Source organism: Cebus imitator, unplaced genomic scaffold (assembly GCF_001604975.1).
Source record: "Cebus imitator isolate Cc_AM_T3 unplaced genomic scaffold, Cebus_imitator-1.0 Scaffold223, whole genome shotgun sequence".
NCBI lineage: Eukaryota > Metazoa > Chordata > Mammalia > Primates > Cebidae > Cebus > Cebus imitator.
Window position 1 is genome coordinate 1,524,987 of NW_016107538.1, and position 11,741 is coordinate 1,536,727.

Consider the following 11,741-nt stretch of genomic DNA (forward strand, 5'->3'; position numbering starts at 1 on the left):
AAAAAAAAAAAAAAAAGAAAGAAATGCAGAAAATGGCCAGCGTAGCAGCTCACACCTGTAATCCCAGCACTTTGAGAGGCCAAGGTGGGTGGATTACCTGAGGTCAGGAGTTCCAGACCATCCTGGCTAACATGGTGAAACCCTGTCTCTACTAAAAATACAAAAATTAGCCATGTCGTGGTGGCAGACACCTGTAATCCCAGCTGCTCAAGAGGCTGAGGCAGGAGAATCACTTGAACCCAAGAGGCGGAGGTTGCAGTGAGCCGAGATTGCACCACTGTACTCCAGCGTGGGCAACAGGGTGAGACTCCGTCTTCAAAAAAAAACAAACAAACAAAAATGTGGAAAATGAACATCTCACCACTGCACCTGGGCCTTGGAGCCAGCAAACAGACTGCAGGGGTGCAGGGGCAGGGGGCAGAGGGGTGTGCGGGAAGGGCACACTCGCCATCAGCTTGAACTGCTTTGGCTCTGTCCCAAGAGCAAGGAGGGGAAAGCAAGGAGCAAGGCACTCAGCCTCCAGGAGTCAGCAGCTGCCACCAGGCTCAGAGGCCCTGAGCCCTGCCCTGCCTGCTGTCCTACAGGGTCCTCCTATCCTCCCAGGGAACACTTCTGTGGTAAGGAAGATGGTCTTGATAGAGGGGCCTCAGAGAGCCTTTGTGCCATTCATGGGGGCTGAGCTGCCAGCAAAGGGTGGAAGAAGTGGGAAACTGAGCCCAAGTGATTAATACAACAGCCAATGTTTTTATCATTCACCTATACAAGGCATTATTTTGCACTTATGAACTTATTTCATATAGCAGCCTGATGGTACTTTTAACTCAACTTTTCCAGTAAATAAGGGCAGCCACAGACCTCAGGCTGTGGCCAGCTGGGCCCTGACAGCTGAGATGTGCAGCAGTGTCAGGGGACTGAAGTCCCTGGTTGCGCCCACCTCTGCATATGGCATCCGACCTGCAGTCGGATTGTTAAAGTGGTCCCTAGGCCAGGTGCAATGGCTCACACCTGTAATCCCAGCACTTTGGGAGGCCGAGGCAGGTGATCACAAGGTCAGGAGTTCGAGACCAGCCTGACCAACATGGTGAAACCCCATCTCTACTAAAAATAGAAAAATTAGCCAGGCATAGTGGCCCACGCCTGTAGTCCCAGCTATTTGGGAGGCTGAGGCAGGAAAATCGCTTGAATCCGGGAGGCGGAGGTTGTAGTGAGCTGAGATCATGCCACTGCACTCCAGCCTGGGCAACAGAGTCTCAAAACAGAAAAAGAAAAGTGGTCCCTTGTGTCGGAGCAGAGGCTGGCTCCACAGCAGCAGGCACTGCAGCTTCTGGGGGAAAGGCCTGCCCATGTGCCTGAGGCTTGTTTTTCCCTTTTCCCTTCAGTCTCAAGGCTGTCCTGGCGGGGAGCCCCCCAGACAACACAGTGGACCTGTCAGGCATCCCACTGACCTCCCGAGACCTGGAGCGGGTGACCAGCTACCTGCAGCGCTGTGGGGAGCAGGTGGACAGTGTGGAGCTGGGCTTCACAGGCCTCACGGATGACATGGTCCTGCAGCTGCTGCCCGCACTCAGCACCCTGCCCCGCCTCACCACACTGGCGCTCAACGGCAACCAGCTGACCCGGGCCGTGCTGCGTGACCTCACTGACATCCTTAAGGATCCCAGCAAGTTCCCCAACGTCACGTGGATTGACCTGGGCAACAACGTGGACATCTTCTCCTTGCCCCAGCCCTTCCTGCTCAGCCTGCGCAAGCGATCCCCAAAGCAGGGCCACCTGCCCACGATCCTGGAGCTGGGTGAGGGCCCGGGCAGTGGGGAGGAGGTCTGGGAAGGGACAGTAGGCCAGGAGGACCCTGGAGGGGGCCCTGTGGCACCTGCCAAAGACCTTGAGGGCAAGGAGACTGTAGCTGCAGCTCAGACGTGACACGGAAGTGAGGGGCCTCACCAGGGAGTCCTTGTGGGGTGGAACGGCCAAGGCAGGCAGGGTAGGTGCTTCTCCTATCAGGTGGGCTAAGGCTATTGCCAAAAACTGGCCTGGGCAGCCCACCTACAGAGGCAGACCATAGCATCTGGGGAAGGGGACTTGTGATACTTCCCATTGGTCCTCTCCATCTGCCCCCACAAATCCCATTACCTGTCATTTGGCTCTTAAGTCATCCCAGGCCCCTGAGACCCTTCTGAGCTCAGCCCATGGCCTTCCCCAAAGACTTGTGGAAATGGGCATATTGCTGGAGGTACTGGAAGCCTGAGCCAATGTGAACACCAAGAGCTTTCCCCTAGAGAAGGAATACAGCAGGGCCCCTACGTGCATGACATTTTTCATTTGGGGGAAACAAGCTCCAACCAGATGACCGTGTCCCCACTCAAGGGAGGTGAGAATCTTTAGCAAGCCCTGTAACTCAAGAACCTGGGGAGCTATGCCCTTTGACACAACAGCCTATGATGCCATGTGGTGCCCATGCATACAGGCATCTAGTCCTGCTCAGAAATCCCATATCCACCTTCCCTACAGGTGAAAAACTACTAACTTTTGTGTGGGCTCTGGTGTCATAGCATGCAGGCCAATTGACAAGCCTGGCTTCGTCACTTGCCAGTAAGGAAGGTCCTTACGCTGTAAGGACCCTTTCCCGTTAACTCTTAAGTAACCCACTAACACGTTCCAGAAAACCTACTGCAGAGGTAGGCTTTAAAACCTTAAAAACCTGGGACTGTGAAGACCAGTCCCTTGGCAGATCCAACAAGATGGCTGAGAGGGAGAAACAAACTGGAGGCTCCCAAAGGAGCCTAATTTAGCAAAGGTTCTCATCTTACCTCCCCTTACCCAAGTACTCTCCTAGTGAACAGGCCCCATCAGTTAAGGAAACTCTTCTAACAGGCAACCCCTAGATACAGGTAGTTCAGTCCAGGGAGAATGGGAGCAATCACTCTTGAACCTTGTGGGCAAACAGTATGGGGCACCCTCTGACAGACCTTGGTAGGCAAGATTCCAACACAGGAAGGCCTGTCAAGATGGGGCCTAGACTATGGGGCCCTGCGTGCTGTTAAGGTTGTGGTTAGGAATGATGCAATGCTGCAGGGGCTAGGAGAAAGCTACCCCAAGGGACAGAGATGAGAGCAGCCGGGGCCAAAATTGTCGAGGCCGTAAATGCTGAGTTGTTGCCTTCAGTCTAAAGCTGTGTAATAGGGGTTAAGAGCTTAGGCTGACCACAGGGAAGTTTACAAGCTAGAGCGCTAATATCTGGACTACTAATATCTGACAATAGTAGGCAAAATTCACTTTCTCTTCAAATACACATTTTTAAGAATCGATACCAAAGACCATCCTTTATTGTAGTATTAGTTCATGGTAACTGCATGAAAACATTTCAGGAGGTATTTACGATTTCCAGCTTAAAGGACTTGGCCCCCCTCAACATAACCTATTTATGAAAGTCCATTCATTAAAAAAAGGGAAAGAACCTGTTGGGCAGGATGGCAAGGGACAAAGCTAGAACTTGGCCTGTGCCTTTGGAGGCTGAGGCAGGAGGACCATCTGAGCCCAAGAGCTTGAGACTGGCCTGGGCAACATAGCGAATTGTCTCAACAAAAAAAAATTGTTTTTAATTAGCCAGATGTGGTGCTGTGAGCTGGAGTCCCAGCTGTGAGGCGGGAGGCTTGCTTGCCTGGGAGATTGAGGCTGCAATGAGCTGTGATTGTGCCACCACACTCCAGCCTGGGCAACACAGCAAGACTGTCTCAAAACCCAAAAAAATGAAGAATGTAATGATACCCATGTGCCTTTTCTAGAAAAATTTGCCAAATATATCTCTTGGATCTGCTGAGCATGTCCTCTGATACGCAAGGCAAGCATGTTTCTACATCCAATGTTGAAGCCCGTTAATAAGGTTTTCAGAATCCAAATTGATGGCAGCTACTGGTCCTTGGGACTGACATCGTCTGGGACTATAACCTGCAAAGAAACTACATTTCAATCTCACTTTCTGCACCAACTAACAGTCATTCACAGGGTAAGAGATATCTTCAGAAAACCGTAGGTTCACCACTACACAATCTGCCGGTAATTCCAGCTATTTTGGGTGATTTCATCATTTGATATCTTTTTCTTCAAGTGAGTTTTAACAAGATCAGCTGTTTATTTATTCCACTGTGGGGTGGGGGGGGTCATTGGCTAGCTCAAGGCTTACCTTCTCTTGGGCTGAGATGCTGCCACCAGCCTTAAAATTGCACTCCATTCTCAAAACCTGGGGGAATGGAGAAAGCACACACATCTTAGAGACTGCAGATGCAGAGCAGGAAAGGCATTTCTGATGACAGCATCAATTATGACTTTACAAATTAAGGTCCATCCTAACAAAAGCCCCTTAAGACCTTATTAGAGGTAATTTTTTGCAAATTATTAAGAACTACAAATCTTAATTAGCTTCTCGGGGGGGGCTGTAATTTTTTTTTTTTTTTTGAGACGGAGTCTCGCTGTTGCCCAGGCTGGAGTACAGTCGCAGGATCTCAACTCACTGCAACCTCTGCCTCCCAGGTTCAAGCGATTCTCCTAGCTCAGCCTCCCAAGTAGCTGGGATTACAGGTGCACGCCACCACACCTGGCTAATTTTTGGTGGAGACGGGTTTTCACCATGTTGGCCAAGGTGGTCTTGAACTCCTGACCTCAGGTGATCCACTCACCTCTGCCTCAGCCAGATTTGGCTCCGCACTACCCTGCCAGGCTGCCCAACACCGGGCCACAGTGCTCTCCGCGAAGGCCATGTGGGCAAGAGATGGGGAGCCATGCCATCTCAACAGCTGCCCTCCACCCTCTAGCCAGGCTTTCCAGGATCATCTCCCCAGAAACCATAAAACCTCGAGCTCTTTACTTGCTCTTGCCCTTAGCTACTATTCCCAGATCTCAAAGTGCTAGGATTATGGGCCACCGCGCCCAGCCACAGGTGAGTTGTAATCTACAGTTTAGTTGTATCACTTTAAACTTCACAAACCTAAGATTACTTTTCCTTTTCACTTATGAGGAAAACTGCATCTTAGCAGACAGGTAATTTGCTCAAGACTAAACAGCCAAGAGGTAAAAAGAACAACTCCTCTTTCTAGCTTCCACCCTGGCTCCAATGCCAACAGAAACCAAAATCAGTATCTCTGGGATAGGCTACACTGTCACAAGGTATTAGGTTAGCCAAATCCAACTGCCAATATTCGACCTGACAGCTAGGCATTATCAACCACTAGCCTCCCAGCATACCAAGGCTTACCTCATGGAAGGCTCCGGGCTCCAATACTTAGCTGCCAAACATGCCAACGAATCCTTCACGAATCTGCAACCTAGGTGAATACAGATAGCAATTAGGTCACCATTCAGACAAGTTTACTCCTGGGAACCAGCAAGAGGTTTACACTTGACTGCAATCAGACAAGAGTAGCTTTCGTCAGTTATCGCTTCTGACGGCACTTCCTATTAGTGATTTCATCAGAGCAGTCAAGCACCTCCCAACTCTCCAGTACTGCTCCAATCGGAGATCTAAACCCTACCAGAAACTTAAGCTAACACTGCCTTACAAGACCCTCTGGAGACATTTCTTAACGAAGGAGTTTGTTTCTGCATGTAACTTCGCTTTAAATGCAGTTTCTAGGTTAGGGCTGTGGCTGAAGCCGCCATCTCCAGTTTCTATTTAAGTTCCACACATGCAATGCCTTGACACGTTATAAAAAAACATATACAGTTACACCTAAACGTAGAAAACTATCAAAACTCCAATTTCCGTGCATCCAAGATGACAAAACTACTTTACATAGTAAACCCGACCCCAGAGGGCCTCTTACCTCCTGGCTACCCCGTCTCTTCAGCACTCTGCAAAGGGTATGCAATCTGAAACAGGGAGTAAGGACAGGAATTCAGGGTAGGCTCTGGAAGTTATGGTAAACTAAATTGTGGAGATTTGAGTGACTGCGGTCAGATAGGCGTTAAACGTCGTCAGTTATCGCTTCTGACGGCACTTCCTATTACAAGTATCATCACGACAGTCGAGTAAGTCTTCAATTAATAGCATTTCAATCTTGCCGTCGTAGACCACCCTAGGAGTACCCCTAACGGGAAGCCATCCCCAACTTACCCTGTTCTCTCTGGTTTGCACACTGTCCATGACGGGCCTAAGAACCGGGTCGCAGACTTCAGGCTCTTGCAACTGTGGCCCTACCACAAGCGTGATCCATGAGCCTCAGCCACGGCAGCCGGATTCGGCCCCGCGCTGCCCCTGCCAGGCGGCCCAACACCTGGCCGCAGCGCCAGCCGCGAAGGCCACGTGGGCGTCAGAGCTGGGGAGCCACGCCATCTCAACAGCTGCCCTCCGCCCTCTAGCCAGGCTTTCCGGGAACATCTCCCCACAAACCACTAAAGCTCGAGCTCTTTATTTGCTCTTGCCCTCAGCTACCATTCCCTTATACCTGCATGACAAATGGAGCGAAAGGGTCGCACCTTCTGCAACCCAGGCCCTTAAGGAGTCGGAATATCACATTCCTCACAAAAGGAGGGGAACGCTGGCAAAGACTCACGGGAACTTTCCGCCAATTAACGATACAGACGGCCGTGCTACTCAGGGCTCCCCCTCCTGTTTAGCCTATGGTCTCTTCCACAGCCCCGGGAATTCTGGGTCACAAGAAGCGCGGCGAGTTCCAGGGCGCCTGCGCGAGGACTGGAGCGGGGTTTTCGGGCCCCGCCTCCTCCACTCCCTAGCTGGGTGGTCTTGGGCCAATCACTCATCCTCTGACAGCTTCCGATTGGTAGTCTGGAAAACCCAGACACCCGCACCCCGGAAGATCTTGTGAGATAACACACGTGAAACCCTATAGAGGCTTGGCACACGGCAAGCATTCATCCTAGTAGCTCCTCCTGAGTCTATTGAGAGTCGCCAGATACTCTCTCCACAGCTATTTTACTGTGTCCACGGGGTCTCTCAACCCCCCGCGCACTGACCACCCTTATCACTCTTTAGCACGACCTTTAGGGAACGAGCGGACGTCTTATCTGGATCCAAGTCCATCCTCTCCTCGCCTCTGGGGTAAAGCTCTGCTCACCTCATTTCTTCTCTCGTTCCCTGGGGCCTCTTTCACCTATGTCCCTTTCTCACCTTCCATGGAAAGCTCTCTCTACTGAGGCTTTCCTTTCAGCCTATGAACATGCTCAGCTCTCCTTGGAAAATAATCCATGCAGACACCTTTTGCACACAGACGGTTATACCAAGGGAGAGAAATTCATTTTGACTGCAAAAAACGGGAGGCAATCATAAGACCTTTTGAGCTGACCTCAGAAATAAGCATAGGGTTTTAATGTAGGTGGGGAGCTTCCAGCAAGAGCCAGGTCAAGGGATCAAGCACGAGATCTCTTGGCTTGCATGAATTTGGGGAGAGGGCTAAAGAGGGTGGGGCAACAGGTGGAGGGGAGGAGGTGTCCGGAAATGCTTGGGCAAAACCTTGGGGGTCTTGGGATGCCAGCTAGGGCATTCTGTGGTACTGGGGAGCCTCTCAAGCCTTCAGAGCACAAAGATGACATGTTTGTCTTGTGTCTTAGGAAGGCCCCTCTGGCTTCCCTGCAGAGAATGGCTTGGAAGTGGGGGAAGATGAGCAAGAAGCCCAGTAGGAAGAGAACGAAAGAGAGGTGGCTTTACTGGGTCTTCCCAGGTGCCTGCCTGAAAGCAGGGTGATTGTGGAAAGCAAAGAGTGTCATGGTGGAGAAAGGAGAGGTGGCTGTGTTTGCCCATGTCCACCACTATATATCTGCCACAACAATGGGCACAGCACCTCGGCCAGCTGCCTGTAACCAGGTAGAGGAGAGTCCTCAGACTTAGGGACATGGGGGTAAGGGTGGGGACACAGCAGCTGAGGGTCTCTGTGCCCAGGCGAGGGCAGGAGCAACCTAGTCCCATACACCGACCTGTGCACACAGAGACATCTGGACCCCCTTAAGGGTCCCAGCAACTCTGCTCAAATAATGTTTCCAGAAGAGTTAGTTTGGGAAAAAATATATTTGCCACTAGAATTCACTGGAATCTCAGAGCCAGCAGGTGTGGCTAGAAAGACCCCCTGCTCTGTCCTCAGGCGCCTGCTGCATCTGGCCATCAGCTGGACTGGAGGAGCTGGAGGGACACATGGTCTTCCTCAGCGGCACCATCCTCATCCTTGGGTGGGGAAGCCAGGACAGGGTTCTTGAGAGTTCCTGTAAACAGATGGCAAGCACTGTGGCTTAACCCTTGAGTGTGTCCCCAGGAAGCAGGCACCAGGGAAACAGAAGGGGCCACTGTCATGAAAACATGTCATGCCGTGGGGACAGCCTCAGCGATCCTGGAGGCCAGCAATCCCTCTCCCTGCTTCCCTCATTCCACAAGCATTTCCCAATCCCCTGCCTGGGTCTTCCCCCCCTCCACCCCCTGCCACCCCTAGGAGTTTAAAGCGCCTGGAGGTGACAGGTTTGTGTGTCACAGACCAGAACACCTGAGACATGGAGGAGCTCAGAGGAGAGGGGGCCCATCCCGCAGGGGAGGTGGCGGATTTGGACACCCAGATGGGAGGAAGAACACTTCTGACAGATGAATCCGGAGAAGAACTAAGGAAAGCAAAGAACAAGGAGCACTGCAGACGCATGGATGGGAGTGTGGGGAGTGGGTTAGACAACAGCTTCAGGCCCTGAGCTCCACTCTGAGGACTGCGTCCTTCCAGGCAGTGGGAGGCTGTGTGTAGTTTTTGTTCACATTAGCAGGACTGGAGTGGGATAAGGGTACAGGCTGGGCTGCCCTGCAATGGTGCAGAAGCAAACGTGAGAGGCAGGGCAGAGGGATGAGTGGCCGCCTGAGAGGTCAAGGACACTCGGCTCCAGGTGGGAAAGCTGGTATGGGGGAGGATAGGCCGAGACTCTCAAGACCTCCCACCTGCGTGAGGAGGGGGTGGGGTGACATACATGTGACCTGCTGGGGCAGCCCTAAGGCTGCACCTGTTGGGAATGTCATATTGGAGGCCCCAGCAGGCAGTGGGGTGTGGGGTGCTTGGAGCAAGATGAGGTAGGGACAAGGTGACTCTCCTGGCATTGTAGTAAAGGGAGGGAGATGCAAAGAGAGAGTGAACGGAAAACCTATCAGTATGAGAGGGCATGGTCACAGCCCAGGAGCCTGGGAAACCGGCAGGCTTTGGGGCAGAAGAGGCCAGAGGAGCCTCCCTACAACAGGGGCCATGGACGACTCAGGAGGCTGTTGTGGGAGGCGAAAGGCACAAGCAGATGAAATTTGTCAGGGAAGAGCAGAAAGACGAAGTGAACCAATGGAAGGTGGGAGCTATTGAAGGTTCTAGAAAGAAAGGGTATGCAGTGGAGAGAGCTAATCCTCAGAACAGACCTCTGAGGGTGAGAGGAAGGAACTGGTCTTGGTGGAGGCAGCAGGGTGGGGACGGGAGGAGCCACCACTACACTAGAATGGAAAGGACACTGGCCATGGGAAGTGGGGGAGGCTTGGGAAGTGGTTTCTCAGAGGTGGGGGGCTTGGGGTGTGAAGGGGCTGGGGGCCTGTGCAGGGCAGTGCCTCTGAGGGCCCAGGGAGATGCTGCCTGTATTGTGGGCTGGGCTGTGACACAGCCCTTCCTAGCTTATTCCCCTGCTCGGGGCAGACCCGTAATAACCAATTGAATGGGCAAAGGGTGCAACTGACTTATCAGAGAGGGCAACCGGAGGCTCGGCTGGTGGAAGCGCTAACAGCCTCAGAGGTTTTCCCTGGTTCCTACCTGAAAGCAAGATGGGGGTGGAAGGGACAGGAGAGCAACACTGTTTTAAGGAGGCAGTCCCTGTAAGAGGAGCTGGCATGTGGGAGCTGCAAAGTGACCAACAGGAGGTCTCTGGGTCCCGCCCCAGACTCTCCAAGGCTTTGTGGCCAAGCAGCAGAGACACACACACACCCAGGGCAGAGGCTCCAGTCACCACGCTACTCACGAGGGACATCTGCCCCTGACGGGTCCTCACAAAGCGTAGGCAGCGTCTGCTCCCATGAAGCCCAATTCACCTCCTCCACCCTGAGGGCAACAGAGCAGCTGAGGTTTGCCTGCTTGGACCACCCACCCCCACCCCCGAGAAGGACCTGCTCTACTGGACACAGAGACCCTGCGGAGGACAGGCTTCCTCTCTGCAGGGTTCTGGGCCACCCCCTTGGAGCCCTGTCCTGTGAGGCAGGTGCCCCCTTGCAGAAATCAGCATCCACCCCTTCTGACTATTGACAGCAGCCTAGGTTGCCCAGAGCAACCAGAGAAGAGGAATTCAGATCAGGTGTATCTGAGCTCCCGGGTTCTAGGGCCTTTCACGGCTGCTCCACATGCCTAAGACCGTCTCTCGGCTCATCTCCTGCCTCACAGCAGTGTCTGTTTTCAGCTGTGTGTTTGTCACTAGGTTCCCTCTCCTGGTGTCCTAGCCTTTCCTGGACACAGAAGGGCATGTTCTCCATGGAACAAGTTGTAGCTCCGAGATCAGGCTGGCAGAATTGGGGCTGAGAAGACACAGAGCAGCCAGGGCAAGGCTAGAGTGCTGGGAACCCAAGGTCCCTCTGACTTCTTGGCCTCCTTACTGTACCACATTTCAGGCAAAAGGAGGAGTCTGAGATCACCAGGAGGGAACCTTCAGTTTAAGCCACTGGGACAGGCAGATGGCCAGGCGGGCAAAGCCACAGACAGTGGCAGCCATGGCTTGTAAGACCCAGACCCCTGACCTCACCTGCTTGGGCTCAGTCCCTGGTGCTCTTTGTGCCTGCCCTTCCCACCAGACCTGGCTCCTGGCAGCTGTGCCCTGCACTGCAGGGGGGCCCGAGGGATTGCCCCCAGAGGCCCTCCCACCCTTCACTCACCTGAAGCACCAGCGCTCATCGGGACTGCCATCTGCCTTAGTGCCGACGGTCAGCATCACGCCTGCTCGCTGCTGCTTCTTCCTGTACCACCAGTAGCCATTCTCCATTTCCAGGACAGAGATGGCTTTCTGGGGACAAAGGATCTATCAGACAGAACGGCTGGGACCCTGCGTGGGGGCAGAGGCGCACAGGGCAAAGGGAGCAGGAAGGTGCCTCGCAGCACTTCACAGTATAACCCGAAGTCAACTAAACACGTGGATTCGTGGCATTGGGCCCTCAGACTCTCTGCATCTCAGTTTCCCCATTTGTAGACTGAGGACAAAGTGCCTCAGACAGCTGATGGGAAGTCAGTACGTCACAAGTACTTGACAGCTACTTGCTCTGACATTGTTCCAGACTCCAGATTGCCACACCACCAGGAACAGAATTTCATTTGCTTACCCCACACATGTGCCTTCCCAGAGGCATGCCAGTGACTCAGGTGGGGCACAGAACTTTGCAGAGAAGGGCACCAAGGCTCAGAGGAGAGAAGGGGCTTCCCCAAGATCAACAATGAATTGACAGCAGGGTGGGGCGCAGTGACGCACACCTATAACGCCAGCACTTTAGGAGGCCAAGGCGGGTGGATCACCTGAGGTCAGGAGTTCAAGAGTAGCCTGACCAACCTGGTGAAACCCTGTCTCTACTAAATTCAAAAAAATTGTGGGGCAGGGTGGCACATGTCTGTAATCCCAGCTACTTGGGAGACTGAGGCCAGAGAATTGCTTGAACCCAGGAGGCAGAGGTTGCAGTGAGCCAAGATTGCTCCATTGCACTCTGGCCTGGGCAAGAAGAGTGAAACTCCATCTCAGAAAAAATAAATAAATAAAATAAAAAATAA

The 11,741-nt window shown here is 52.9% G+C and overlaps 2 protein-coding genes and 3 non-coding genes across 10 annotated transcripts in view; 1 reads left to right on the top strand and 4 right to left on the bottom strand.

Moving 5' to 3' along the window:
* Positions 1 to 2,304, top strand: part of LRRC75A (leucine rich repeat containing 75A) — a 49,017-nt gene extending 46,713 nt beyond the window's left edge. For both annotated transcript variants that reach the window (XM_017496822.2, XM_017496821.2), the window contains one exon: positions 1,380 to 2,304. In XM_017496822.2, coding sequence (XP_017352311.1) covers positions 1,380 to 1,538 — 159 coding nt within the window. In that variant the 3' untranslated portion in view covers positions 1,539 to 2,304. The remainder of the gene's footprint in view (positions 1 to 1,379) is intronic.
* Positions 2,305 to 3,291: 987 nt separating this feature from the next.
* TRPV2 (transient receptor potential cation channel subfamily V member 2) overlaps positions 3,292 to 11,741 on the bottom strand; it is a 27,185-nt gene continuing 18,735 nt past the window's right edge. For all 5 annotated transcript variants that reach the window (XM_037727234.1, XM_037727231.1, XM_037727232.1 and 2 more), the window contains 6 exons: positions 10,862 to 10,989; positions 9,961 to 10,040; positions 6,107 to 8,205; positions 5,249 to 5,318; positions 4,181 to 4,237; positions 3,292 to 3,945 (listed from right to left, as the gene is read on the bottom strand). In XM_037727234.1, coding sequence (XP_037583162.1) covers positions 8,108 to 8,205; positions 9,961 to 10,040; positions 10,862 to 10,989 — 306 coding nt within the window. In that variant the 3' untranslated portion in view covers positions 3,292 to 3,945; positions 4,181 to 4,237; positions 5,249 to 5,318; positions 6,107 to 8,107. The remainder of the gene's footprint in view (positions 3,946 to 4,180; positions 4,238 to 5,248; positions 5,319 to 6,106; positions 8,206 to 9,960; positions 10,041 to 10,861; positions 10,990 to 11,741) is intronic.
* On the bottom strand, positions 4,015 to 4,087 carry LOC119466741. Its single transcript, XR_005195205.1, has one exon. It is a non-coding gene; the product is annotated as a small nucleolar RNA SNORD65 (small nucleolar RNA).
* Positions 5,401 to 5,471, bottom strand: LOC119466739. The gene has a single exon (XR_005195203.1). It is a non-coding gene; the product is annotated as a small nucleolar RNA SNORD49 (small nucleolar RNA).
* Positions 5,945 to 6,016, bottom strand: LOC119466740. The gene has a single exon (XR_005195204.1). It is a non-coding gene; the product is annotated as a small nucleolar RNA SNORD49 (small nucleolar RNA).